This window comes from Ursus americanus, chromosome 25 (assembly GCF_024610735.1).
Source record: "Ursus americanus isolate L20-20 chromosome 25, mUrsAme1.1.p, whole genome shotgun sequence".
Taxonomy (NCBI): Eukaryota; Metazoa; Chordata; class Mammalia; order Carnivora; family Ursidae; genus Ursus; species Ursus americanus.
The window spans coordinates 5,253,785-5,278,228 of NC_142151.1; the positions used below are offsets into that span (position 1 = coordinate 5,253,785).

Here is a 24,444-nt window from a genome sequence, read left to right on the forward strand (position 1 = left end):
CATTTGTTTAAAGGAGCCTGTGGCATACCTCTCCATGGAGAGCTTTGAGAAGAGACATGTCACTGGATCCCTGTGTTAGGTGCAGACCAGCCTGCAGGTGATAGCCTCAAGGTCTGATCTTCCCTCCCTCCTTCCCCTGACACAGACCCTCCAGTGCTCCCAGGCCAGCTATTCTTTCTGGCAGACGGGACCTCCCGAGGGTGGCCTCTTAATTCAGCTTTGGCAGTGGGAAAAGGTCATCTGGGGGGCCAGCTTGGCCTTGGCTATGCTCTCTGGTTTCAACAGGGTGGCGGACAGCCCACTCGTCTCGCCCCCACCCTCCTGCACCAGCAGCCTCCTTACTCATAGCCACAGCCCTCCAGGCTCAGCAAGGGCCGGCAGGATGGGGCGGGCTAGCGGCTGTGCCCGCTGGCCTCAGAGCTGGCCCAGGGAGGTGACAGCTCCTGCTCAAACCCCCTTGCCCTCCCTCTCCCCAGCCCAATGCCCTTCTTTATAGTCTAATCCTACCCAGTGGTCAAGGTCCAGCAGAAGGCTCACCTGACCACCCAGCCTGAGCTGACCTCTCTGCTCTGAGCACACTGTGTGTTCCCTATCTGTGGCCCGCACTGGGGTTACGGCGTGGGCACACGTCTCTCCTCAGCTAGGTGGTGGTTTCTTTGAAAACAAAACCTCCTTTCATAATTGCATTTACAATAGTAGAGGACATGGGTGGCTTCTTACAGTTTTCCAGGATCCCTTAGACACAGCCTCAGCCTCTAGGAGACTGGGCCCATGGCGCAAACTCAGTATTACCTGTTGACTGGTTTGGCCAGAGCCATGGAGCTGGAGGGGTGGTCTGCCCAGGTTTTCTTTGTCTGAGTTAAGGGCCTCAGGCCTCCTCCCTGGGGATGCTTAGGGTCTCAGCACTTATGTCTCCCATCTCCCCTGCTGCCCACAGACAAGGCAAGACATCTGCTTAGGTCCTGCTTATTTATGGAGATGGTGGAAGCCGTGGGGGGAGGGGCTGCATGGGGGAGTCAAGGCCTAGGCACTTCCCTGCAGACAGCCAAGTATGCAGAAGGCCCTAGGAGGAGGCAGGACAGATTGGCAGCTGTCAAGCTGCTGTAGAGTCGGGGGAGGAGGTGGCCAGCATGGGAGGAGGGAGCCTCTGAGAGGGAGGGCTCCCCGAGTTTGTATGGGGCCCACAGCCCTGTCACCTCCTTGCTCTCAGGTTACCAGGCCCCCAACAAGGCCTCAGCTTCCTCTTGCTTCTGGGAGATGTCTGCGATCCAAGGACGGCAGGAGGGAACCAGTAGAATCCTCACCCCAAGTCCCCACTCAGGGTGGGCAGGGGATGGGGGAAGGGATCCCCAGATCCTCTTGTGTTTCTGCCTTTTGTCCTTCTCCTGCTGAGAGGCTCTTGGTGTCTCTGTAGGTCGGAATGAGCTGATTGCCCGCTACATCAAGCTCCGGACAGGGAAGACCCGCACCAGAAAGCAGGTGGGCCCTGGGGGATGAGTGTGGGTCCCAGGGGCAGGTACCCCAGTCCCAGCCTGCTCCCTTGGTGGACCAGGCCCTCTGCAGGACCAAGGGTGGGTTCTTGGTGGGGCTGGTTCAGAGGGCTTCTCTCTTTTTGGTGTGCCACAGACCATTCAGTTTCCCTGCAGTCCCTGCTGCCACCATCTGGGAGGAAATCCCTCCCCTTCTGTCTCCAGGACACCAGAAGAACAGAGAGTGAAGGACTGGTGCTGTCCTTTGATTTATTGCCAGACTCTGGATTAGCTGGATGCGGCAGGACTGAAGGCCCATCGCTGACTGCCCCTTTCATTCACTCATTCCACGCGTGTGGATTGATGATGGCGGAGGGCCGAGGGTCAGGGGGTCAGCGTGGGGAGCACAGGCCTCTTGGGAGGTAGGGACAGGAGCCTTCTCTTCCTGCTACAGGTCTCCAGCCACATCCAGGTGCTGGCTCGTCGCAAAGCCCGCGAGATCCAGGCCAAGCTAAAGGTAAGGCAAACCAGCAGCAGTGGGAGGGAGGACGTAGGGCACAGGCAGGGCCAGCTTCCTAGAAGTTAGGGCTCTTTTTCCAGGAGGAAATTTCTTCCCTTTGGGTTCCGGGGCTGGCTGTTCATGTGCAGAGCCAGCATGCTTCTTGGTGTTGAGAAGAGTGGGATTCAGCCTGTAATTGCTCCTTGTCTGCTCAGGGAATGAGTGTGTGTGTGTGTGTGTGTGTGTGTGTGTGTGAGACCATCAGGCTGTGAGTGTGTGTGTGTGTGTGTGTGACCATCAGGCTGTGTGTGTGTGTGTGTGTGACCATCAGGCTGTGTGTGTGTGTGTGACCATCAGGCTGTGTGTGTGTGTGTGTGTGTGTGACCATCAGGCTGTGTGTGTGTGTGTGTGTGACCATCAGGCTGTGTGTGTGTGTGTGTGTGTGTGAGACCATCAGGCTGTGTGTGTGTGTGTGTGTGTGTGTGTGTGTGTGTGTGACCATCAGGCTCTACAGCATCCCTCCTCTCTGGGCAGTTGACTCCCCAAGTCACAGCGGGATTGCCTTTCACACCTCATTCTTTGAGGACCCCTGAAGGCCCTGGCCCCTTAGTGCCATCCACTGAGCCTGCAGGGTGGTCAGGCTTGGGTGGCAGTGCTGTGGGGGTGGGGTGGATGTTACCATGGGAGCTGGTGGAATTCCTTCCTACACTCTGCTTTCTGAGATGGGCAGTTCTCTCCCCTTCCCAAATCAGCCGCACCTTACGGGGCCATCCCCCAACAGGGAACTGCTCTGTGGAGGGCCAGCTGCTGACAGGATACCCCTCGGGGCCGGCTTTCCCCACAGGACTCGGGCCTCCTGGACACTAGAGCCAGGGACCTTTTTGGTGAATACCAGGCAGGAATGAGCTCCCCATAACAGAGGTGTTCATAGCAGAGCTTGCCCAGCTACTTGGCAGGAAGAGCTGACATTTGGGGGTCTCAGACTGAGACCAGCAGTTAACACTTTTTTTTTTTTTTAAAGCAGTGGAGGCCCCCTTTGTTTTTTCCCCAAACAAAATATCACACCAATATGTTATCAAAGGAGCAACCCTGGTCAAAACTAGGTTGGTGTGGAATAGGCCAGAGATCCCCTGCTCCTATTCACCTCTCATGCTCCATGGCTCTTGAACCCCAAAGTAGCTCAGAATTAAAAAGCTCTGCACTGGATGAGGTTGAAGGTCCCATGTGGCTCTGGTTGTCCATGATCCTGACATTGGAGGCTCCGAATGAGTGGTGGGAACTCCCAGGAAGCCGCACCCCACTGCCCACCCAGCCCAGCTGTCCCCTGCCCCCACAGCTGCAGCCCAGCACCTCACTCCTTTGTCCCCTAGACAGCTGGCTGGGCCTCAGCTGTCACTCCCTCCCTCTCAGGCCAGGCACACCTACTCCTGGAGACCCCTGGGGCCTGGAGTCCAACTTGCTCCCCACTTCCCCTCTCTGGTCTGCCTCTGATTCACTGGGACTCTGGCAGGGGGCCAGAATGGGAAGAGACTTTCCAGTGTTCTGTTTACAGCCGTTGAGGGAAACTTTACGGCCCACATTTGCTTAAGGGAATTGCTACCTTTGTCCATAAGCTCTAACTTAGAGGCTGGGGAGAGCTCTCATAGACCACTGGACAGACATCGAGGGAAGCCATGAGCCCCTTTTATGTGCATGCTTTTTCTTGGGGAGAATGGTCTGAGGATTTTGTCATATTCTCAAAGGGGTCTGGAACCCAACATAATTCGTCTCCCTGGTGGACAGACTTCTACTAGGTAGAACTCCAGGACTTGGGATTTGGTCTAGCTGGCTCTGCCCTTTTGCCATGTGAGCGTGGGGAGTCATTGGCCCTCCTTAGCTCTGTTCGGTTTAAAATGTAAAATGACGGGGGTCCTCTCTAGCCCCCAAATTCTGTGACTCCCTGGCCTTGTAACCTGGTCACAGTGTCACTACCTAGAACGTCCTTCCCACTTCCCCGATTCCTGTTCCACTGTGGTGAGGACGTGGTTTCCTGAGCCCAGCCATTTGTTTAGATCAGCTATCCGGGAAGGGACGTAAGTTGCTGACGTTGAGCCGATGGAGCTCTCTGGCCTCACAGTGCACTTGTTAACCACAGAGGACCTCGGGCTCTCAGAGGGTACGGCCTGCTGCATCACACATTCTTCCTGGAGGGAGAGGCTTGGGCGCATTTGGCTTTTTCCTCCTGAACACTGCATGTGTCCTTGGGAAGAGGCCATCTTATGCTGAGAGCTCCCTCTTTGGATATCAGAGAGCCTCTGAGAGCAAAGCCCAAGTTGGACCTGAAAGGACAGTGGTTTGAGGATGGTTTCAGAATGGTCTTCTGTGCCTTCTGTGCTGTGTACACCCTTCTCTCCCCCTGTCCCCCACCCCAGGCCTACAGAGGCCCAGCCATGAGTTGACAGGCCAACCTGGACCAAGCTCGCGGGCCAGCCATCGCCACTGTCAGCACCCTAAATTCTCCGAGCCCTTTCTTCATCTTAAAATGGGAATCCTACCGGTCTTGCCAGCCTCACAGAAGTGCTGTGATGTTCAGAATCAAAGTGAGGTTGTGTTCTTGACCTTCTGTGGGCCATCTTGTGCCATGTAAGTGCACATGGTCCTGGAGAGGCCAAGTGGCAGGGCCTCTGGGGTTCTGGCTCCACATTGTGAGGTGCCGGGACGCTGGGGGACCACCTGGGCCCCTCAGAGCTTAACGCCCCCACGCTGGTGCCTGCTTCACAGGGCTGTTGTGGGGGCGCGGGAAACTGTCACCGAGAAGCGCCTGTGAGCTGCAAGGGCCTCCGTCAGTTCCACAGGGCTGGGACTCAGGACAGGTCTGGGTCTACCAACTTAATTACCAAATAATGGCTAATTTATTTTTCTCATTTAAAAATCCTCATCATGAAGACAGAATTCCTAGGATGTGAGCTCCTGAGTTGACATAATCCAGTCTCTTGGCCTCAAGTTACACATCCTGACTAAAACTTGCTATTCCAGTCTATAAATGTGGTCTTACTTTGGACAAAAACACAGTTCCCATTAGGTATTTTGAAATATGGAAATCTGAATACAGAAATACTGAAATAGTGCCATCATTTTGAAGACCTGTGGGAGTGGGGCACTCAGAATGGGAACCGCTGGCTCACACACATACACAGACTGTTATTACTAATATCGCTGGTGTCGTTAAGTGCTTACCGATGCTTACGTGAGTACTTTTTAGTTCAGAGCCTGTGCCGGGAGAACCCATTCTTTGGTGTCTTTGGACCCATGGAGGGCAAGCAGCGGGTATTGACACCCTGCCATGTAAAAGACAGGGGTGCCTCGGGTGTCCACAGTGCAAGGGGAGACCCGTAGGGCAGGACTGAGACAGGTAGGGACCACGGGAGACCGTCCCATGCCTCCAGACAGTCCACGTGACCGTGGAGGACCCCTCCTGTCCATTGGAGGAGGGCTCTGACGTATTTATGTACCATCTACTGTGAGCCAGGTGCCATGCCAGCCGCCTGTGGCGTGGAGGCGAGCAAGGCCTGAGAGGCCTTCTCAGAGTGTCCTTGTTGAGACACAGTCTGACAGCTGGTTTCCCAAGGCCCTTTACGCTCTAATAAAATAGACCGGGCAAGTATTTTGCCCGTTTGACAGAGGAGGAAACTGATCAGAGGAACCAAGTGAGTGCTCAGTCACAAACCAAGTTCATAGCACCGCAGGGGCATGAGCTGGTCCCCCAGGGCCTTGTCCAGGGCTCTGGCCACTGGTGGTGGGACAGCTTCCCTGAGTGCAAGCCCGGACCCTGCCTCGCCCACACCTGCCATAGTGACCACTGCTGAGGCCCTCCCTTCCAATGTCTCCCCAGGACCAGGCAGCTAAGGACAAGGCCCTGCAGAGCATGGCTCCCATGTCGCCCGCCCAGGCCATCTCCGCCACAGCCTTCCACAGTAAAATGGCCCTCGCCCGGGGCCCAGGCCACCCAGCAGTCTCAGGGGTAAGTGGGGCTGCCTGGAGCCAGAGGCCATGCCAGCCCCTCCTTCTCACTCCTCCCCCTTCTGAGGAGCTGGAGGCACTGGTCAGGCCCCGTTTTTCTCTTGAGCCCTCCCTGGCCTGGAGAGCCAGGGGGAAGGAGGGACCAAGGACTGAGGGGCCATGCTGAGGCACGGCTCTGCTGGCATTGGCACTGCCCTCTCGGGGGCCTTGCCAGTGACACAGTAGCCCTTCCACAAGGGGCAGCGCCGCCCCCAGTAACTGGCCGACCGAGTAGTTCTGCAGAGTTGGCCTGATTGACAGATGAGGATGCTGAAGTCCCGGATGGAGGCTGAAGCCTGAGGCTTGAGCACAGCGCCGGCACACCCCTGAGCAGCCCTCCACCGCTCGGCCCTGTCCCTGCTCCCTGCAGGCACTCAGCACTGTTCTCCATCCAGTCAGCTGATGTTCGGGAACAAACTCTCGTTTGGATTTTACATTTCTTGACCATGGCCAGCTTGGTGACACTTTCAGAATGGTCTAGAAAGGCTCCTCCTTTCCAGGGCTGTGTCCTCGTGGGGTTTTCTTGGTTGTAGTGACTAAATGGGTCTTCACGATGCACCCATGGCACGACCCTAGGCGTGTGGGGAAGGGACAGTGACAGGTCTCATGCTCAGTGAGCCTCTCGTCTGGCAATTTTCAAAGTTTGTTCCAGAGACCGCTAGTCCATCAGGATATTACCTAGGTATGACACAAAGTGACTGTGTAAGGGAGTTTGGGACACTTAGAACTAAATAGGTTTCTGAAATCTGGGACTGTTCAGGCCTTATGTACTGCTACGCGCTGGGGGCTTCTAAGGGAGGGATACAGCTGCCGTGATTCCAAACCTGGGGTTTCTGCCGAGGGGCACCTTCTCAACAGAGCAGGCCCAGAGACTAGAGCTCCTTGCAACACATTTAGTACTGGATAGTAGTGCTAACTCTCTCCTTACCACCCACTGGGTCGGGCCCCCAGCCCTGCCTTCCAGCTGAGGGCCTTGCCTGGCCTCCCCACACCACGGCCCACGTGCAGGGGGCTGTGCTGATTCTGTGCTTTTTGCCTCCTCAGTTCTGGCAAGGAGCTTTGCCGGGCCAAGCCGGAACATCCCACGAGTGAGTATGGCCTGCTACCAGTTGCTCTCTGAACTGAACTTGAGCCCCTAAACTTACGCTGTGGCACCTGGCTCCCAGTGTGGGATGGGACCGCAGCCTGGGGAGTCAGCCTTTCAGGAGGGACCAGAGCTTTGGGATCGGCTCTCCTGCTCGCAGGCAACAGCTCAGTCTGCAGTGTGGACACCCTGGGGTGGCATTTGCTGAAATGCCAGTCTGTCCAGGGTGAAGCAGGGCCAGAGCTTGGGACCCCAAGGGAAGGAGGCTAGGAAGCCAACCTCCGGCTGGCCAGCGGGGGAGGATGGAGAGGAGGGAAGGAAGAGAGGGAGGGGTGGATTTTCCCAAGACACGCCTCTTCTGTGGGTCATCCATGAAACCTGTTGAACTTGGCAGGGGAGGGAGCAGGTGACCAGAGGCCACCAAGGCCACTGATGCCCAGACCACCAGGGCCAGCCACACGAGTGTTGGACGTTGCTGGTGCCACCTGCCCTAAGGCTTACACCTCCTCTCTCCTGTCCCACAGTGTGAAACCTTTCTCTCAGCAGACGTACACTGTCCAGCCTTCGCTGCCGCTGCCAGGTGGGTCGGCAGTGCCTGGCTCCCTTGTACCTCGTACCTCTGCAGCTCCTGCCTCCCCAGGTCCCAGGACCCCCGGCAACTGGACATCTCATGAGCCTCTTAGATGAGGCCCTGGCACGTGCTCAGACCAGACATGCCAGTCTCCTGGCTTCACCCCATTCCTTGCCCCTACCACATACAGCTCTGTGCTCCACCAAGCCCCTCATGCCACTCAGGCTGTCTGGCCTGCTCCCCAGCATGGGCTCAGGGCTCTCGGGTGCACGCAGTTCAGAGGGGAGTGCCTGTGCCCCAGGGCAGCTGTTCCACCTGGCTATCCCCGTATGCTGCCTGGGTGCCCCAAACAGCTTGGCTCTTGGGATGGTGCCCCTCTTGGTGACACTGTAATCCTCTCCTTCAAAATGGGAGGTCTGAGGAGAGCATGGCCTTTGGGCCTGGAGCTGCTGGTTAGCAGAGGGAGCGCTCCTGGGCAGAGGCGTGGAGCGCGGTGTCCCTCCTTCTCACTGCTCAGGGTGCACTTGCTTCTTTCTCATGAGGGTCCCTCGCCTCCTTCCTCTCCGCAGGGCAAGGCAGGATCCTCACCCTTAACCATCTTTTCCGGCCTGGGGAATGACTCTGCCGACCTTCTGGCCTGGCTTGTCCTGTTCTGAGAGTAGCACCTTCCCCTCCTGGGGTCCTGATTGCTGCTTTCTCCCAGCCCCAAGCAGTCCACCCTCCTGTCTGTCCCCTCCTCCCACTGGCCTCAGTCTTGGTTCGGGCGCTCCTACTCTTGCCCGCATGACTGCAGTAGCCTTCTAACCTGCCGCCCGTTTTATCTTGCCTCCCCTCTTCACCCTGATTCACCTCGGTGACCTTTATAAAGCATCCATCCCACCCTGTGGTTCCTAGGAGGCTTAACATCTTTTCCTGGCTCCCTCGTGCCTTCTGGATACAGTCTGAAGTCTGTAGTAGGACTTGCATGGCCCTCCTTGGTGACTCAGCTTCTGTCCTCTCCCTCCCCTCTGTGGCCCCCACCTGCCCTGCCTGTGGGCCGCGACTCAGGCTTTCTGTCCTTCTGCAGGCTTCTCTGCTCTGCCCTGCCCAGTTTGGGCATCCTGAGCTCTCTGCACCTCCATCTAGCACTTGACACTCTTTATTGGCAGTATCTGGGGTTAGGGGGCAGCGTCTGTGAATGACTGGTCTGTGTCTCCCGTGTGTCCCGTTGTGGCCGGCACACGAACTTCCTCGGTGAGCAGCGCTTGAACAGCCATTCAGCTGGGGCATTGAGCATAGCTGACGTGTCCAGCATGACCCTCCGCCCACCCCTCTGTTTCTTCTCCGTCTCCTTCCTCGAGTGCTCCTGAGTTAGCTGCCTCAGCACGAGGGGCCTCCAGCCTCCCTCCATCAACCTGGAAGGCGGGCCTCTGGAGTTCTGCCTCTCTGCTTTCTCTGCTCCCTTCATGTGCCTCCTATGTCCTTTACTCTTCCCTCCACTACACTGCTTTCATTCGGGCCTTCTTCCATTTTCCCCTGGGAAAACATCCCCAGGACCATGCTTCTGACGGCCTCACCCCTGCCCAGTCCTTCCTTCACTTCGGGTAGGACCTTCCAGAAATGCAGGTCTGATCATTTCACTGCCCTGTAAAATCCTCTGTCACTCCCAACGCTCAGGCTCAAATTCATGCTGCTTAGCCTAGCCCCACCCTGGGCCCATCTCTTTAGCTTTGTTTCCTGCCACGGGCACAAACCCACCGAAGACCCAGCTTCCAAACCCACTGAGCTTCTCACAGCCCCTCCGTTTGCCTCTGCCCTGTCCTCTGCTTCGAGTGCCCTTTCCCTGCCTTCCCCTTCTGCCTCCTGCTTGTACTTGCTACTTCCTTCAAGCATCACCTTTGGAGAAGCCTTCCCTCTGCCCCCCAAGTGCATACCTTGTCAGTTCCTATCACGTTCCTTACTTTCTTTATTAGCAAACCTGTATGGAGTGCCTGTTCTGAGCCAGGGGCTATTGTAGGGGCTGGAGAGACTGCAGTGAACAGATCAGGAAACTTCCTGTTCTTTCGGGGCTTACGTCATTGTAGTAGTCACTGTGTCTGGTTATCTCTGCCTGGACCAGAAGCTCCTGGACAAGAACCTAGTGGCGCTGCTCAGGAAGCCCTCAGTCCCGCTGGCATCCTGGCCCCCCGTCCGGCGTCCACTTCCCTGGAGTACAGTTCTTCCAGGGGCCCGAGGGGCCTGGCTTGTACCAGGCCAAGCGCTCCCCTTACCACCCCTGCTGGGAGGCCTATTTAGGGGAGGCAGGAGATCTCCTAGCTAGCTTGGGGTCTCACTGGGATCCTCACAGAGGCTGTCGGCAGGGAGGCTGTGTGTGGACCCCTCCCCATGTGCCTCTCCCGCTGCGTGCAGGGTTTGAGTCTCCTGCAGGACCCACCCCGTCACCCTCAGCGCCCCCCGCACCCCCGTGGCAGGGCCGCAGCGTGGCGAGCTCCAAGCTCTGGATGTTGGAGTTCTCTGCGTTCCTGGAGCAGCAGCAGGACCCTGATACGGTAGGTCCTGGCCTGGGTCTGGCTAGCTCTCTTACCCGCTCCTGTTCCTGGAGGCCCTGCTCCCATGTCTTTGGCTCTTTCCCCACCTGCTGGCTTCCCGCCCTGGCCTCCTGCCCCATTCCACTTGTGGATTTCACTTAGATCTCCTGTTCCTTCCCAGTCTTCCCTCCCCTCCCCCTTTCCTTTCCTTCATCCACCCCTCCCTCTTCTTTCCTCACCCCTCCTCCTCTCTTCCCCTCTTCCCCTGGCACAGTTGATGCTCCTAGCCCAAAGCCCTCCCCTGGTTTCTTTTTCCAACCCTGTTCTCTAGGTCTTTCCCTCTGATCTGTACTCTTCCCTCCATGCCCTCTGCCCTCCTCCCAGCCTCCCCCCCCACCCCCGCCTTCCCCCACCCTGCTCCATCCTTTCCCCTGTGGCTCTGAGGAGCCTCCTGCGTCTGACCCACATCCTTGGGACGCCAGCAGAGAGCAGAGCCTCATCCCCACCATGTCCCCTTCTGTGTCCCGCGTCCTTGCTGACCAGTGTCACCTGGAAAGGTCAGAGGAGGAGGAGTTGGAGGAGGCGGGGCTGATAGGGCACCAGAGCCGGGGGGACTTCACAGACCATTTCACTTTGACGTTTTCAAACTTGTTTTTTCAGCTGAAGGACCATTAATCAAACTCTTAACTCAGAAGCCCAGTGTGTACCACAAAAGAAGTAGACTTGCTTAGGGTGTAGCCAGGGGCCTGTGAAGGGCACAGAGGTAGCCCAGCCCCCATCTCCAGGGTGGAGCACAGATTGAAAACACCTTATCTAGGTCAGTGGTCTGACATCACAGATGAGATAAGAAAGGCCCAAAGGTAGAAAATGACTCGCCTAAGGATATTCAGTGACACAGCCGGGACTGAGAATGATCTCCGGAACTGCAGTTTTTTGAGCGCCTACTGGGTGCAGATACAGCCCCAGAGGCTTTATACCCGTTAACTTTGCTTTACCTTGGATCCTTTTACTGTCTCCATTTTACCCGTTGGGAAACAGACCCAGAGAGGTGACGTTACTTGCTCCGGGTCCTATGGCTGTGACTGAGCTCTGGTCTGCTCTGTGTGCCCTGCTGCATTGCACCTGTCTCTCAATCCAGCCGTTCTCTCCACAGTACAACAAGCACCTATTTGTGCACATTGGCCAGTCCAGCCCAAGCTACAGCGACCCCTACCTCGAAGCCGTGGACATCCGCCAGATCTACGACAAATTCCCAGAGAAAAAGGGGGGACTCAAGGAGCTCTTTGAACGGGGACCTTCCAATGCCTTTTTTCTTGTGAAATTCTGGGTAAGCCCTTTGATAAACTCTTCCTTCCAGTCCCTAGTATGTTGATGATAATGAGAGGAGAGGAAGAGTAGGCATCAGGTGCCCTTCCCACGAGTGGAAACCCAGGGGGCGGGGCCCATACAAAGGATGGTGCAAGTGCAAAATGGCCATGCAGCGGCGGGAGGCTGAGATGAAGAGTGGACCCGTGGTGCTGGAGAGCCGAGCTAGCGGAGTAAGGCCCTTCTCTGAGAGGTGCTGATGGCGCCTGTGTCCGGGCAGGAAGTGCAGCCTCAAGGGGGCTACAGTACTGGAAAAAGACCTCAGCGGACACTGAAGGAGGGGTAGGCAAAGAGCCCACACGGACTCTTTGAATGCCAAGTCCTGAATTCACTTCAAGGCTGGAGCGGGGCAGCTGTTGGGCTGGGCAGGGCTTGCAGAAGTGGGCTGTAGGATTAGGATAGCTCACCCCAAGAGAAACCACCCAGCCAGCTTCCCGAACAGCTAAGCCCCTAGGCTTAGCCTCTCCTGCCTTCCGTGCCTCTCCCCTGGATGGGTGCTATGCGAGGAGAGCTCCCTGCTTTTGATGTGTCTCCTCTAAGACCAGTAGGTGTGGTACCTGCCTGGGAGCTCACCTTCCAGGGGCCCAGTATGCATAGAAAAGGGATTCAGGGAAGAGAGTCTGACAAAGCACACATGAAGCCAGTGGCAGAGAGGTGCAGCAAGTCCTTCTGATATGTTGGTTGGAGCCTCTGGACAGTTTCAGAGCATTTTATATATAATTCCGGGTGGCTTCCAGGCCCCTGGCTAGGACCCTCCAGCCTGGCTGGCTGTCATCATCAAACCCCCCATGGGCCTGGCTGTCTCCAGAAGAGACGGTGCTGGAACTGAGACTTGGGGCCCCTGAGCTTTAAGGTACTTGGTTTTTGCCCCCTGCAAGCTTGCTGTGCGAGCAGAATGGAGTCGGACCAGGCCTTGAGGGATGGGCGGGATCTATCAGGCAGAGCCTGGGAGGGGCAGCTACAGCCTGGGGAAAGCCTAAGGAAGTGGGCTCCAGAGGGGAAAGTCATGCGTATGGGTGTGTGACAGGGAATAACAGAAGATAAACCTGGAAAGGGAAGTCAGATCCTGAAGGTCCTCCTCATACAAAGTCTGGTTTTAATCCATCCTGGGATGAAAAGTAGGTAATTTTCTTTTCCTTTATCTTATTTTTCAATCAATGGGTATCAGTAGTTACATTATTAATACCAAGAGGCTTATATATAATGAGAAGCATCAGATTTTTGTCCCATTCCACCCCAACCCCAGTCGCAATCCCCAGAGGCAATCTGTAAATTTTTGCTGTTTGTTCTGGGTTTTGTCTCCTTAGTTCGAAGTCATACCCTTGTATTGCTCCACCTTGCTATGACTGCTAAGACACTGCGGACTTACTCTGGTACTGTAGAAAAACTTTAGTGGAGGTCTATCACTTTCCCCCTCGTCATCTCAATACTATCGTACCCAGTAAGTTGTATAATTTAATAAAAGCAATCAAATGTTTGTTTTTCTGACCATGCAGATTGACCACCAGAGAGCCAAGAATTACGCTTACTATGTAACTTTGTGTTATAATTAGATTTTATTTCTTGTACAACTTTGTTTTTTCCTACAAATAAATGGCTTTCTTACTTGCATATTTCTAAATAATCCTGTTAAAATTTTACATACTGTTCCATCATAACCATCATATAAATTTTTTTGAAGAAGTTTTTCCCCAGATGCTCACACCCATCAAATCATTCGTTAGTTTCCCCTTTCTCGTGGAGATTCTCCTCCCGGATGCCTCTGTTCTGGTCCAGTCTGAACTCGTTATTCTCCACCTGCTCTGTGGTTGTCATCTGGAGACTGCTTTTACTTTCTCCTGTAGGAATCTATGGTTTTCTGGATCTCATGTTTCTCTCTGTTTGGTGTCCCTGCTTATTTTGCTGGGAATCATTCTCTGGTACCTCCCTAAGGAAAAGTGTGTGGTAGAGAAATGTTCAAGTCTGGCTGCCTGTTGTTTTGTACTTGGTTGATAGTTTGGGTATAGAATCTAAGTCATGAATCGTTTTCTCTAAGAATCATTTTTCAGTACATTGTTCCGTTGTCTTCAAACAGGAGTAGCCTGATTACACTCTGGTTCTCTATCCTTTGTTATGTCACTTGGATTTTTGGGGTGGTTTTTTTTTTTTTTTTTTTTAGTTTTTGTTTTTTATCTCTGAAAATTTTGCATTTCCTTTCTTTTTTTTTTTTTTTTTTAAGATTTTATTTATTTATTCGACAGAGAGATAGAGACAGCCAGTGAGAGAGGGAACACAAGCAGGGGGAGTGGGAGAGGAAGAAGCAGGCTCATAGCGGAGGAGCCTGACGTGGGGCTCGATCCCATCACGCCGGGATCACGCCCTGAGCCGAAGGCAGACGCCTAACCGCTGTGCCACCCAGGCGCCCCTGCATTTCCTTTCTATCCCTCACGTTCTTAAGTTTCACATAGATGAGCTTTGGGATGTGTGTGTTTTTACTTTCTAATTTTTTCAGCCAGGCACTTTGAATTGTGAGATTAGTATTTCTCAATTTGGGGTAATTTACTTATATTACTTCTTTCCGTCTGTTGGCTCTGTGTTCTTATCCAAGGACCCCTGTTACTCTTATGTTGGATACTCTGGACCTAATCCTCTATGATTTTTACAACTTCTTTGCTGATTTTCCAGCTCATTTTCTTGGAGATTTCCTCGATTTTATCTTCTAATTCTTCTGAATTGGTTGAGTGTATCTGAGTACACATCACATAAAACCCAGTGTAGTAGTGGCACACATAAGTAGTTTATTTTTCTTCCATGTAAAGTAAGTCTGGAGATAGACTGCCCGGGGCTGGTCCAGCAGCTCCTTGAAGTCACGGGAGATCTGGCTCCTCTCCAACTATCTACCATACACAGCGCATGGCTTCTGTCAAGGTCATGGCTTCTGGAGTTCTAGCCATCATATTTATATTCCAGGCGTCAGGAAGGAGGAAGCCAACTTAGTTCCCTCTATGGAGCTTTCTTGGAAGTCACACACACACTTAATTATGTTGTGTGGTTGCATCTAGCTGCAAAAGAGCCAGGGAAATGTATTCTTTTAGTTGAATAAGCTGCCATTCTGAATAAAATTAGGGTTCTGTGACTACAGAAGAAGATGGAGGAGGCTTTCGGTTGCTAGTATGTTCATAGTTAAGTCGATGGCATTTTTCCTTCTTAGTGGTTCAGAAGATCCTGGTGCATTGTGCCGTTAGTGGCGGATTGGGTTAATGGAATCTGGTGGCATTCTCTGCCCCACCTTAAGTTTCTTCTGTCCCCTTCTTCGTCTTTGTTTCCTTTTCATCCGTTTTTCTCTGTTTTGATGTCTGACAGTCTCTATAATGCTTGGCCGTGTTTTTTGGTCCATATTTTTTTAACAGCTTTATTGTAATATAATTCACCTACTGTATAATTCATTGACTTAAAGTGTATAGTTCAGTGTTTTTTAGTATATTCTCAGAGTTGTGCGACCAATCAATTTTAGAACATTTTCATCACTTCCAGAATAAGCCCCATACCCTTCAGCTACCACCTCCTATGCCCACTTCCCCGGCCTTAGGCAATCACCAATGCTGTCACCATAGTTTCGCCTTTTCTGGGCATTTCATATAAATTGGATCGTACAGTATGTGGTCTTTTGTGTTTGGCTTCTTTCACTTAATGTGAAATGTAATGTAATGTTTTCAGTGAATCAGAATTTCATTCCATTTTACGGCTCAGTAATACTCTGTTGCCTGGATATGCCAAATTTTGTTTATCCATTCATCAGCTGGTGGACTTTTGGGTCGTTTCCACCCTGTATGTGGACTTCACATACAGGCTTTTGTGTGGCCATAGGTTTTCATGTCTCTTGGCGAGACACTTAGGTGTGGACTTGCTAAGTCATACGGCAACTCTTTGCCTTTTTGAGGAAGTGCCAGACTGTTCTCCAAAGTGGCTGCACCATATTACATTCTCACCAGTAGTTATATGGGGGTCCCTGCTTCTCCACATCCCTGCCAACAATTGATATTTTCCGTGATTATACCCATCCTAGTGGGTATGAAGTGGAATCCCTTGTGGTTTGGATTTGCATTTCCTTATGCTTATTGGTGACTTGTATCATCTTTGGATGAATGTCTGTTGAGCTCCCTTGCCGATTTTTTTTTTAAAAGATTTTATTTATTTATGTGACAGAGAGACAGCCAGCGAGAGAGGGAACACAAGCAGGGGGAGTGGGAGAGGAAGAAGCAGGCTCCTAGTGGAGGAGCCTGATGTGGGGCTCGATCCCAGAACGCCGGGATCACACCCTGAGCCGAAGGCAGACGCTTAACGACTGTGCCCCCCAGGCGCCCCACCCTTGCCGATTTTAAATTGGGTTGTCTTTTATTTGTATGGAGTTAGGAGCTTACATATTATAGATAGAAGTCCCTTATTAGACGTGTGGTTTGGAGATACTGTCTCCTAGTCCGTCAGCTCTTTCCACGTTCCTGAGAGTGTCCTTTGAAGCATAGAAGGTTTTCATTTTGATGAAGTCTGATGGATTCTTTCTTTTGTTGTTTGTGCCATGTCTGTATTTAGTAGTGATTGGGAGCTCTGTGTACATGGTAGGACTTGTCACCTGGTGGGCTTCACCTTAAGGTGCTTGGGGTTGAAGAGCCATCTGGTTTTTTTGAGGGAACCAGTAAATGTCAGTATGTTTCTTAGACCCCCTCCCTTTTTTTTCTTGGGGTGGTTCACTTTCTCCAGAGAAGACTCCTTGAATTGCGCCCTTGAAAGGGATATATACTTGGTCACTGCATCCAAGGCATGGGGCAGCAGGGAGGGCTGGGGATCCAAGCATTTCTTATGCAGTTTTCACTCAGTTCTCTCTCCCCCCGTCTCTGACCTGCCCAGGGTCCCTGAAACCTGATGCCCTCCTGTTTAATTTCTGACGGTTATTTGTTGGTCTTCTGCTGAAGGGTGGGAGAGGTGGGCCTGGAAGCCTGACCACTCTTGATACAACCTTTCCGTCAGTCTCACTTTTCGGTCTGTCTGGTGCGAAGCCTGTGACTTCCCTGCGGGCACTATCCCGCCCCTCCAGGCCTGAGCCCCTCAGGGCTTCTCTCCAGCATGCCGGCTCACCTCTTATCTCTAAGCCCTCTGAAGGCGCTTTGAGGCTGTGATTCCGTTTGCAGCCTTTAGCCTTCTTGAATTTGTGGAACGCTCTTGCCAGTGCGGTTTTGCCTCCATTTGCTTCATCTCTATGGTGCAGCACATTAATAAAAGTTCTTTGCTCTCATTGCTAGTTGGTTCCCTGGAAGGGGGAGAAACGAGCTTGTATGGTCAGTCTCCCATTTTAAGCAGATGTCCTGGGAAGCAGTTTTAACGGGAGCGTCCCCTCTCGCTGATTGGTCGCCCTTGTTTGGCATGCTGGGTTGAGAAGACCTACAGGGAGAAGGTTCCGGATTGACTAGTGACGACTGCCATGGGTGTAGCCGTGGGGGCAGATAGTGGCACATGTGTGACATACTTGTCATCCCTTCTCTTTAGGTAATGAGGAATCACTGCAGGTTTTCGAACTGGGCAAGACGCGGCCAGAGTTGTCCTGAGTTGGGTCAGTCAACCATCCAGCCTGAAGTGAGGAGGAGACTGATCTAGTTTAGGTCAGGCAGGCATGTCAGCCTCTTCAGGACCTCTGCCAGAGAGGCTGGCCTTGAGAGTTTGATGTATGGGGCAGGATGTCTTTCTCCCTTTTTTTTCAGAGGAGCTTAACCCACTTCACTTCCCTGTTTGCTCTCCCCATGCTCCCTTTCAGCCCCGGACACGAAGTTGGAACTAAGGGGCTTCGCCGTGGGCAGCTGTTAGCAGCGTCACCGTGCAGCCCGCGGTGGTAACTCCCATTTCCTGCTGTACATCTGGCGAGGCTCCTGGCCTTGCCTTTGGGGAAGCCTGCACCCTCTCTTGAGTACTCCTTCCTCCAGGCCCCGAAGCCAGTCCAGGCTTAGCCTTGACTTGGAAGAAGGAGCTCGGGAAAGTGATTTGTGATTCTTTCTCAGCACTGGGTTGTAATTCTGGATCAGAAGGAAGGCCTGGTTGGCAGGAGGCATTTGTGGGAATAGTACTGGGGGTGGGGGTGAATTTGGGGCCTTTTTCACTAGCTCCTGTCTTCTTTTAGTTGGTAGTAATATTCTGTATTCTTCTAGCCACTATCCAGATGAGGACCATCCTAGGCCTCCCATTTTGCAAAGGGAGGGACACTGAGGCATGGAGTAAGCAAGGGCCTGGCTTTGAGACACCCAGCCAGGGTAAGCCTCTTTCCTTTGGTCGTTGTTGTGATATAGATGTTGTGATGTAGGTCAGGGCATTCGGTGGAAGGTCACACCAGGCGCTGTTCGTCACTTCACACATATCAGCATGTTTCATGCTTGCCACAGCACTGAAGGCAGGTTCAGTTGACAGCCTCATTCTCTAGAGGGGAAGCTGAGGCACAGAGCGGCAAAGTGACTCGCCAGGGTCACCCAGTTCATAGCAGCAGAATGGAGATTCACACTCAGTGTGTCTCTAGGGTGTGTGCTTGGAACCAGAACATGGAACTGTCCAACCTAACGGAGTGCCTGGGGTGCCCTCCACGCGGGGTCCTGTGCTCCCCCTCCTCCTGTTGGAGAAGGCTCTGCATTGCCTAAGAAAGGGTCCGCAAGGCCTGGAGGAACAGCAGGTAGTGATAGTGTGTAGACGGTAGACTGAACCGTGCGCCCCACGTAGAGTCGGGCAGTTGGGCTTCTTGGGTTTTCTAGAGCCCAGACTTCCTTTCCAGAAAATGAGGAGGATTGTCCTGCCTGGAGGTGAGAGTGGGAAGGTAGGGAAAAGGAATTAGAATGTTTGTCTCCAACCTTGCTTGTGGCCCACATCCCCTCCTTCCTTCTGAATTTTTCAGGGGGGTTGGACGTAGGGGTGGATGAGAGAAGGGAATGGAGGGGATGATTGGTGCCGAGGAAATCGGTCCGGCTGGTTCCCTGTGTGGCCTCCGTGCTCTGCCCGTGGTCTGTGCACACAACCCTGCTGTGTGGACCCGACACAGCCCTTGCCTTCCAGAAGCTCCCATTCCAAGTGGGAGGGTCTGGAGCAGATCTCAGGGTCCTGGGGCAATAACCAGAACCCAGATATAGGGGAGCGTGATGGGCTATAAGTAGGGCCCTTCTGGTGTGTCCCGGGAGAGCAGGGGAGCAGGAGTGGGCTCCAGCTGGGACGTAGAGGCTCTTGTCTCTGCTCTGCTGCTCGAGAGCTGTGACCTGAGTGAAGCTCAGCTTCTCTGGGCCCTTTTGTCCATCTGAACAGTCAGCAGTTCCGTCCTTGAGGGCCTGCAGGAGGCTGTGTCTCTGAGGACCCTGAGGTGCCCCTGCCCCTTGCTTGAGCCCCTAGAGCCAGGCCCTCTCTGCAGACCAGACACTTGGTCAGGGTGAGGACGGGTGAAATCAGAGATGGGGGCATGTCGGTGGCCAGGGCTCCTTGGCGGTCATCCGGTCCCTCGTATGTGGGGAGGGCAGAGGCACCAGGGAGGTACAAAGCTGTGATGGGGGAAGAAAGAACTGCTCCTGTTTGCTAAGCATGAGCTTTTTGGTCAGCCATGGGGTCCTCACAGCCAGCTCTGGCGTTCCCAGCCATCTGGAACCCTCTTCTCCTGCGCCCTGGCCTGGCCACTCCCTTCCCTGCCATCGGCTGCCGTGAGGCCGGCCACACACAATTAGAAAGGAAAGCTGCTCAGACAAGGAAACAAAGCCACCTCCCCCGAAGCCTTCCCTTCTTTTCCAGCCTGTCCATGTTCTCGGCCCCGCCCAGGCCTTGAGCATGCATGCTGGGGAGTTGACCAGGGCCCTCTTGGAATGGAAGGAGGACTTTGATGTCCCCAGCTCAGCCTCCTAGCCCATCCCCATTGAAAGTTACGGTTCTCTTGATGGGATGGTGGTCATAGTTCCTAGGCTGCTGGCTGCGAGCTGCTGGCACAAGTCATTTCCAGCTGGAACTGGCATGGGGTGCAGGAGGGGTTGAGTTGTGAGGCTGTGCTCTGTTGCAGGGGACATAAAGGGTCTGGAGCAGTGATTGAGAATCTGAAATCTCTCCCTCCTTCCCCGCAACGTGTGGGACCAGCTGGGGCCATGTCTGTCCTCAGGGCAGGGGAGAGGGGGCTCTTGGACAGTGATGGCTGTTAACGCCAGTCTGCAAATTGAAAATGCTGGGCAGAGGTGAGCTGAGGGCTCAGAGGGAGGAGAGTACCCCAGACCAGCCCCCATCCCAGCCTGCTGCTCCCTTTGGGCCCTGACATTTCTCCCAGGCACATACCAGCACATGACAATGAATCTGAGCCCCTCCAGCCCCCACTCTGGGCTGCGGCTGTCTCGGCTCATCTGTCAGTCACCCGATCCCCCACACCTGTTCCAGGCCCCGCCTGGGCGGCCCACCCGCACCACAGCTATGAATAGGGTGGAGGGAGGAGAGCGTGGGGGCATTCAGAGGGCAGGAGGGTGGGGGGGGGCAGCCTTCCTCTTCGGCGGAGAAAGAGAGGCCAAGCGCGTGTTAGAGTGAGGGGGCGCAGGGGTGGACAGGAAGTGTGTGAAGTGTGGCTGCAGGAGAGGGGTGGGGGAGCAGTCAGTAGGATGGGGCACTGAGGACAAGATGAGGTGTCGGGCGGGGCTTGTCCGTGTCACTGGCTGCATCCCCTGGCTCTGCGCTGCAGCCATGGAGCAGGCCCTGGGGCAGACTTCGGATGGTCATTTGCGAGAGGTTTCTCTCTCTCCCACTACCTCCTTATCTCTCTCCCTCTCTCTGTACCACTCAAACACCATCACGCTTATGCTACTTGCTGTCCCACAAGTTACAAATTTCTTGACAGCAGGGACAACGTGTCAGCCTCTTTGGGCCCCGCTCCCCTTGGCAGTGCTGGGCTGGGGCAGGATAAGTAGGTGATTGAGGGATGGAAGGGCCAGGTGAGTGGGAGGCTAGGACCAAGACCTGTGTGTGTGTGTTGGGGGTGGGTGGTGATGCCGGGCTCACCTCTTTTCTCAGTGCCACCCAGAGGTGAAAGGTTGAACAGTCACAGGCAGCCTTCGTTACAGGCCCACCTCCCCCCAGCTGTGGCCCAGGCCCTGAGGGAGCTTAGTTCTTGCTGGCAGGGTGCTTACCATCTGGAAGGGGCCAAGGCCATCTGAACAGATCCTGGCAGCACAAGGTGATGAAGGGCATGGCATGTCCAGGGCGCTGTGGGGGTGCTAAGCAGCTGTGACCTTTGTGTGCTGGGAAGAACCTGGGAGGGATTGGGTCAGTCCTGCCCAGCCCTGGTGCACAGCGTTTTTGATGGCATACGAACAAATATTTCTTCTTTAATAGTTATGCAGTTATTATCACAGAAAAAATAGAATCCCTGACTGATTTCATGGATAACCTTGCTTAGCATGGACTTAAGGACTGAGTGGTTTTAAGAGAAAGTAGTAGGGGCAGAGGAGGGTCTGTGGTAGGTGCTATGCAGGTGTGCCATTAATCGAGAGGACCCCAGCAGTGGCTGTAGTCTGAGAGCCATCATTTCATGCCCTGGCCTTTCCGCTTGGCTGGCACCCACCCTCCGTGTTCAGGTGCCTGCCCTTCCCAGGCGGCCAGGCTTCCTGCCAGCTCTTTTTCACGCTTCTGCCCTGTGCTTCTAGCTGCAGCATACTTTGAGCAAAGTGTTCCTTTTTAAAGAGTCTGGCAAACTTAGTCTCCCAGGAGGAGCATGTGACTTAGCGGGGAAAATAGGAGACGGAGAGCTGGATTTTGGTCCCAGTTCACCTTATACTGAACTGCAAAGCCTTGCGCCAGTCCCAGCTGCCCTTAATTCCCAGCCCAGCGAGTCCTGGTCCACCCCGGCCAGCACTCAGGGCCACCCTCTCCTTGCCCAGCTCCATGCCCCCCTCGAGTGGAGAGGGAGGCCAGCCGGGGCTGGGATGGGACGTGTTTACGACACTGCTGTTTATTTCAGGGGCTGAGCCTGGACTTGAATGTAGCTGTAATTCCTTGTTTTCCTGTCTTCCTAGTGGCCTCATTAAAACCATTGCAGAGTGCACTAAATCTATGCCATTCGATTCACCGTGAGTTTTCTCATCATGAAAGTAACACATTCTCATTGTGTTCCATAACCTGCTTTTTTTTTTTCACTCAGCAATTATCGCAGTCAATTCACAATAGTAAACACAGGTCCTTCTCAACATTTTTTGTAGCTACATAATATTTCTATTGTGCTGTAAGACATTTAACAGCCCCCACCAGTCTAGAGAATGTTCTTGCTCTTGGAAAACGTCTTTCCCAAAAGGAGAGAAACGTAATGACTGAGCATCCCCTAATGGCCGGTAACAGAACTGCCTGGTGCCTGGCTCTGGAAGGTGCCAGAACCTTCCCGGGGTTCTGGGGAGCCCCCTGTTTTTGCGCAGAGGAGTCCTTGGAGTCAGGTTCTGTAACAGAGTCTGGAGCTTCTCCTGTATCGGGAGGGCTACAGTCTGGGCCCAGCTCAGCAGTGATTTCAGGCTGCTTGTGTAGGCGGGAGCAGAAACTGCACCTTCAGACTAAGCCTTTTTAAATCTGTGCATTTGTTCTGAGTCCTAAGTTGCTCTCTTAGCACCCCTGGTTCGGATGGGGTGATTCAGTGTGGGCCTGAGTTCTGGGGATGGGGACCCGTAAGTAGTTTAGGGCTTCAGAAACACAGTGTCTGCCTCAGAGCCGGCAAGGCACTGAATTGTCTCCTCTAATGTCTCCCTCCCTCTCCTGTAACTCTGCCACATTCAGTTAAGCGCTGGACTGGGAGCCTGACGACCTGGGGCCCGTCACATGTCAGCTGTGTGGAGTTGGGCTGGGCCTATGGTCAGGGAGCCTCACTGATCGCACTGAAGCCGACATTCTGCTCTATCCCTCTTGCAGGGTGTGTGTGTGAATTCAGCAATCTTACCCCACCTCTTCTAAGAGGAAAATTTCAAGTCAACCCAGCATCCAGCAGGAGGCACGTTAGGCTCTGCTGTCCACAGAGGAAGAGAAGATGTGTGTTGGGGAACAGCAAGAAGCTGACCTAGAGGACCAGGGGCTCACAAGCTGGGCTGGGGAGTGAGAGTCGTGTTCTCTTATGGCAAGGGCTTCAGTGAGAGGGTTTTAACCGTGGAGGGATACAGTCAGACTTGTTTTTTGAAGAGAACTCTCAGAGAAGTTAGAGAATGAACCAAAGGGAAGAAGACTGGCATTGAGGGGGATTCATCTGGAGGCTGAAACAGAGATGTAAAAAGGTCAAGGGTGGCTGGACTCAGTAATGCCCTAAAGATGGCTGAGAGGCTAGCCCCCAGAGCCATTTCCAGAAGAGCACTGGCAGGGTCCAGTGACCAGCTGGACTGGAGGATGAGACAGAGGAGTCCCAGCACCCCCTCCTACTCTCCCCTCCACCAGTCTCCCATTCTGGCTTTCTGTTCCCACGCTTACTGCACCATCAAAATTGACTCTGGAAAGGATCTGACAAATTCATACTAAAATAGAAATGACTGATATAGATTCAGATGTTTGCAGTTTAACAAGAGCAAAGCCTTAGACTATAAAACTTGAATCCTAAAGACAAAGTTGGGGGCCTTAACTGCTGGGTATGTTAGTGCCTAAATGGGTAACAGAGGCTGCGACTAATGCAGGTGACACTGTTCTTTTGCCATTGTTTAGGCGACACACCCTGACTTTATGCCAGACCTGGGTGTGGAGAATGTGGAAGTTTTCCAAGATCCTACTCTCCCAGTTCTTTTTAGGCCCTCCTGATGTTTTCCTGGCCCTAGAACCAGGACGGTGGCCCCAGGATTCCCCTCTGCTCTACCCCCAGCAGGGCCCCTGCTGACTCACCTGTCCACTGCTTGTCTTCCCTGTGTCTTCCTCCAGGCAGACCTCAACACCAACATCGAGGATGAAGGCAGCTCCTTCTACGGGGTCTCCAGCCAGTATGAGAGTCCGGAGAACATGATAATCACTTGTTCCACCAAGGTCTGCTCTTTTGGCAAGCAGGTGGTAGAGAAAGTGGAGGTAGGAGCCCCCCTGCCCCATGTGCTTGTTAGGCCAGGCCCTCCTCTGCCTCAGGCTGCCCTTCATCCTTGTCCCCAGATTTATCTGAGTCTTCCCCTCACACATCTGGCAGTTCTTGGTAACCCACCTCATGTCCAACACAACCAGATGCAGGCTGGTACCAGGGACGAGACCATGCCCATCCCGGGCTTCCCAGTCCTGGCTGCCCCTGCAGTCATCTGGGGGCTCTGGAGACACACCAGGGCCTGCAGCCCGCCCCGCAGCAGTAGTAGCGTATAAAATGCTCTTCGCGTTATTTTTAATTAAATGTTATTTCGAGATAATTACGGCTCCACACACAGTGCAGTTGTCACCCTGTGTCCCCTTCATCCGGCAACATCTTGCAGAGCTAGAGTATCACTGGCACCTGGGAAATTGACATCGATGCAGCCCAGCAGTCTGGTTCAGATGTCACCTGCTTCCATGCGCTCGTGCCCATTAGCGTGTGTTCGTGTGCAGCCAGGACGGAGGCACCGCTCTGTCCCATCTTGCCTAGTGCCACTGCTCTTAGGCCCTTGAGCTTCCTCCTCCTCGACCTGGTCTGCCCGTCACTGACGGAGGAGGTCGACAGTGAGTGGGTCGTGGAGTTTCCCCAGAGAGCTGGGCCCGGGGCTGGAAGTGGTCAAGAGAGATTCTGAGCCCCCGCTGCCCCCTGGGTCCTGCAGACAGAGTATGCCCGCTATGAGAACGGCCACTACTCATACCGCATTCATCGGTCCCCGCTCTGCGAGTACATGATCAATTTCATCCATAAGCTGAAGCACCTGCCCGAGAAGTACATGATGAACAGCGTGCTGGAGAATTTCACCATCCTGCAGGTGTGTGTGTCGGAGGGCTAC

General features: G+C 53.8%; 1 protein-coding gene across 7 annotated transcripts in view; it reads left to right on the forward strand.

Annotated features, from left to right (window-relative positions):
• TEAD4 (TEA domain transcription factor 4) overlaps window positions 1-24,444 on the forward strand; it is a 76,384-nt gene that overhangs the window by 38,651 nt on the left and 13,289 nt on the right. For 6 of the 7 annotated variants that reach the window (XR_015721589.1, XR_015721590.1, XM_087855544.1 and 3 more), the window contains exons 3-11: window positions 1,415-1,479; window positions 1,924-1,986; window positions 5,840-5,968; window positions 7,051-7,094; window positions 7,615-7,670; window positions 10,050-10,189; window positions 11,322-11,495; window positions 23,426-23,566; window positions 24,271-24,423. Coding sequence is in view for 5 of the 7 variants with exons in the window: in XM_087855544.1 (XP_087711670.1) it covers window positions 1,415-1,479; window positions 1,924-1,986; window positions 5,840-5,968; window positions 7,051-7,094; window positions 7,615-7,670; window positions 10,050-10,189; window positions 11,322-11,495; window positions 23,426-23,566; window positions 24,271-24,423 (965 nt within the window). In the remaining 2 variants the exon portion in view is untranslated. The remainder of the gene's footprint in view (window positions 1-1,414; window positions 1,480-1,923; window positions 1,987-5,839; window positions 5,969-7,050; window positions 7,095-7,614; window positions 7,671-10,049; window positions 10,190-11,321; window positions 11,496-23,425; window positions 23,567-24,270; window positions 24,424-24,444) is intronic. The other variant, XM_045781268.2, reaches the window with a different exon arrangement.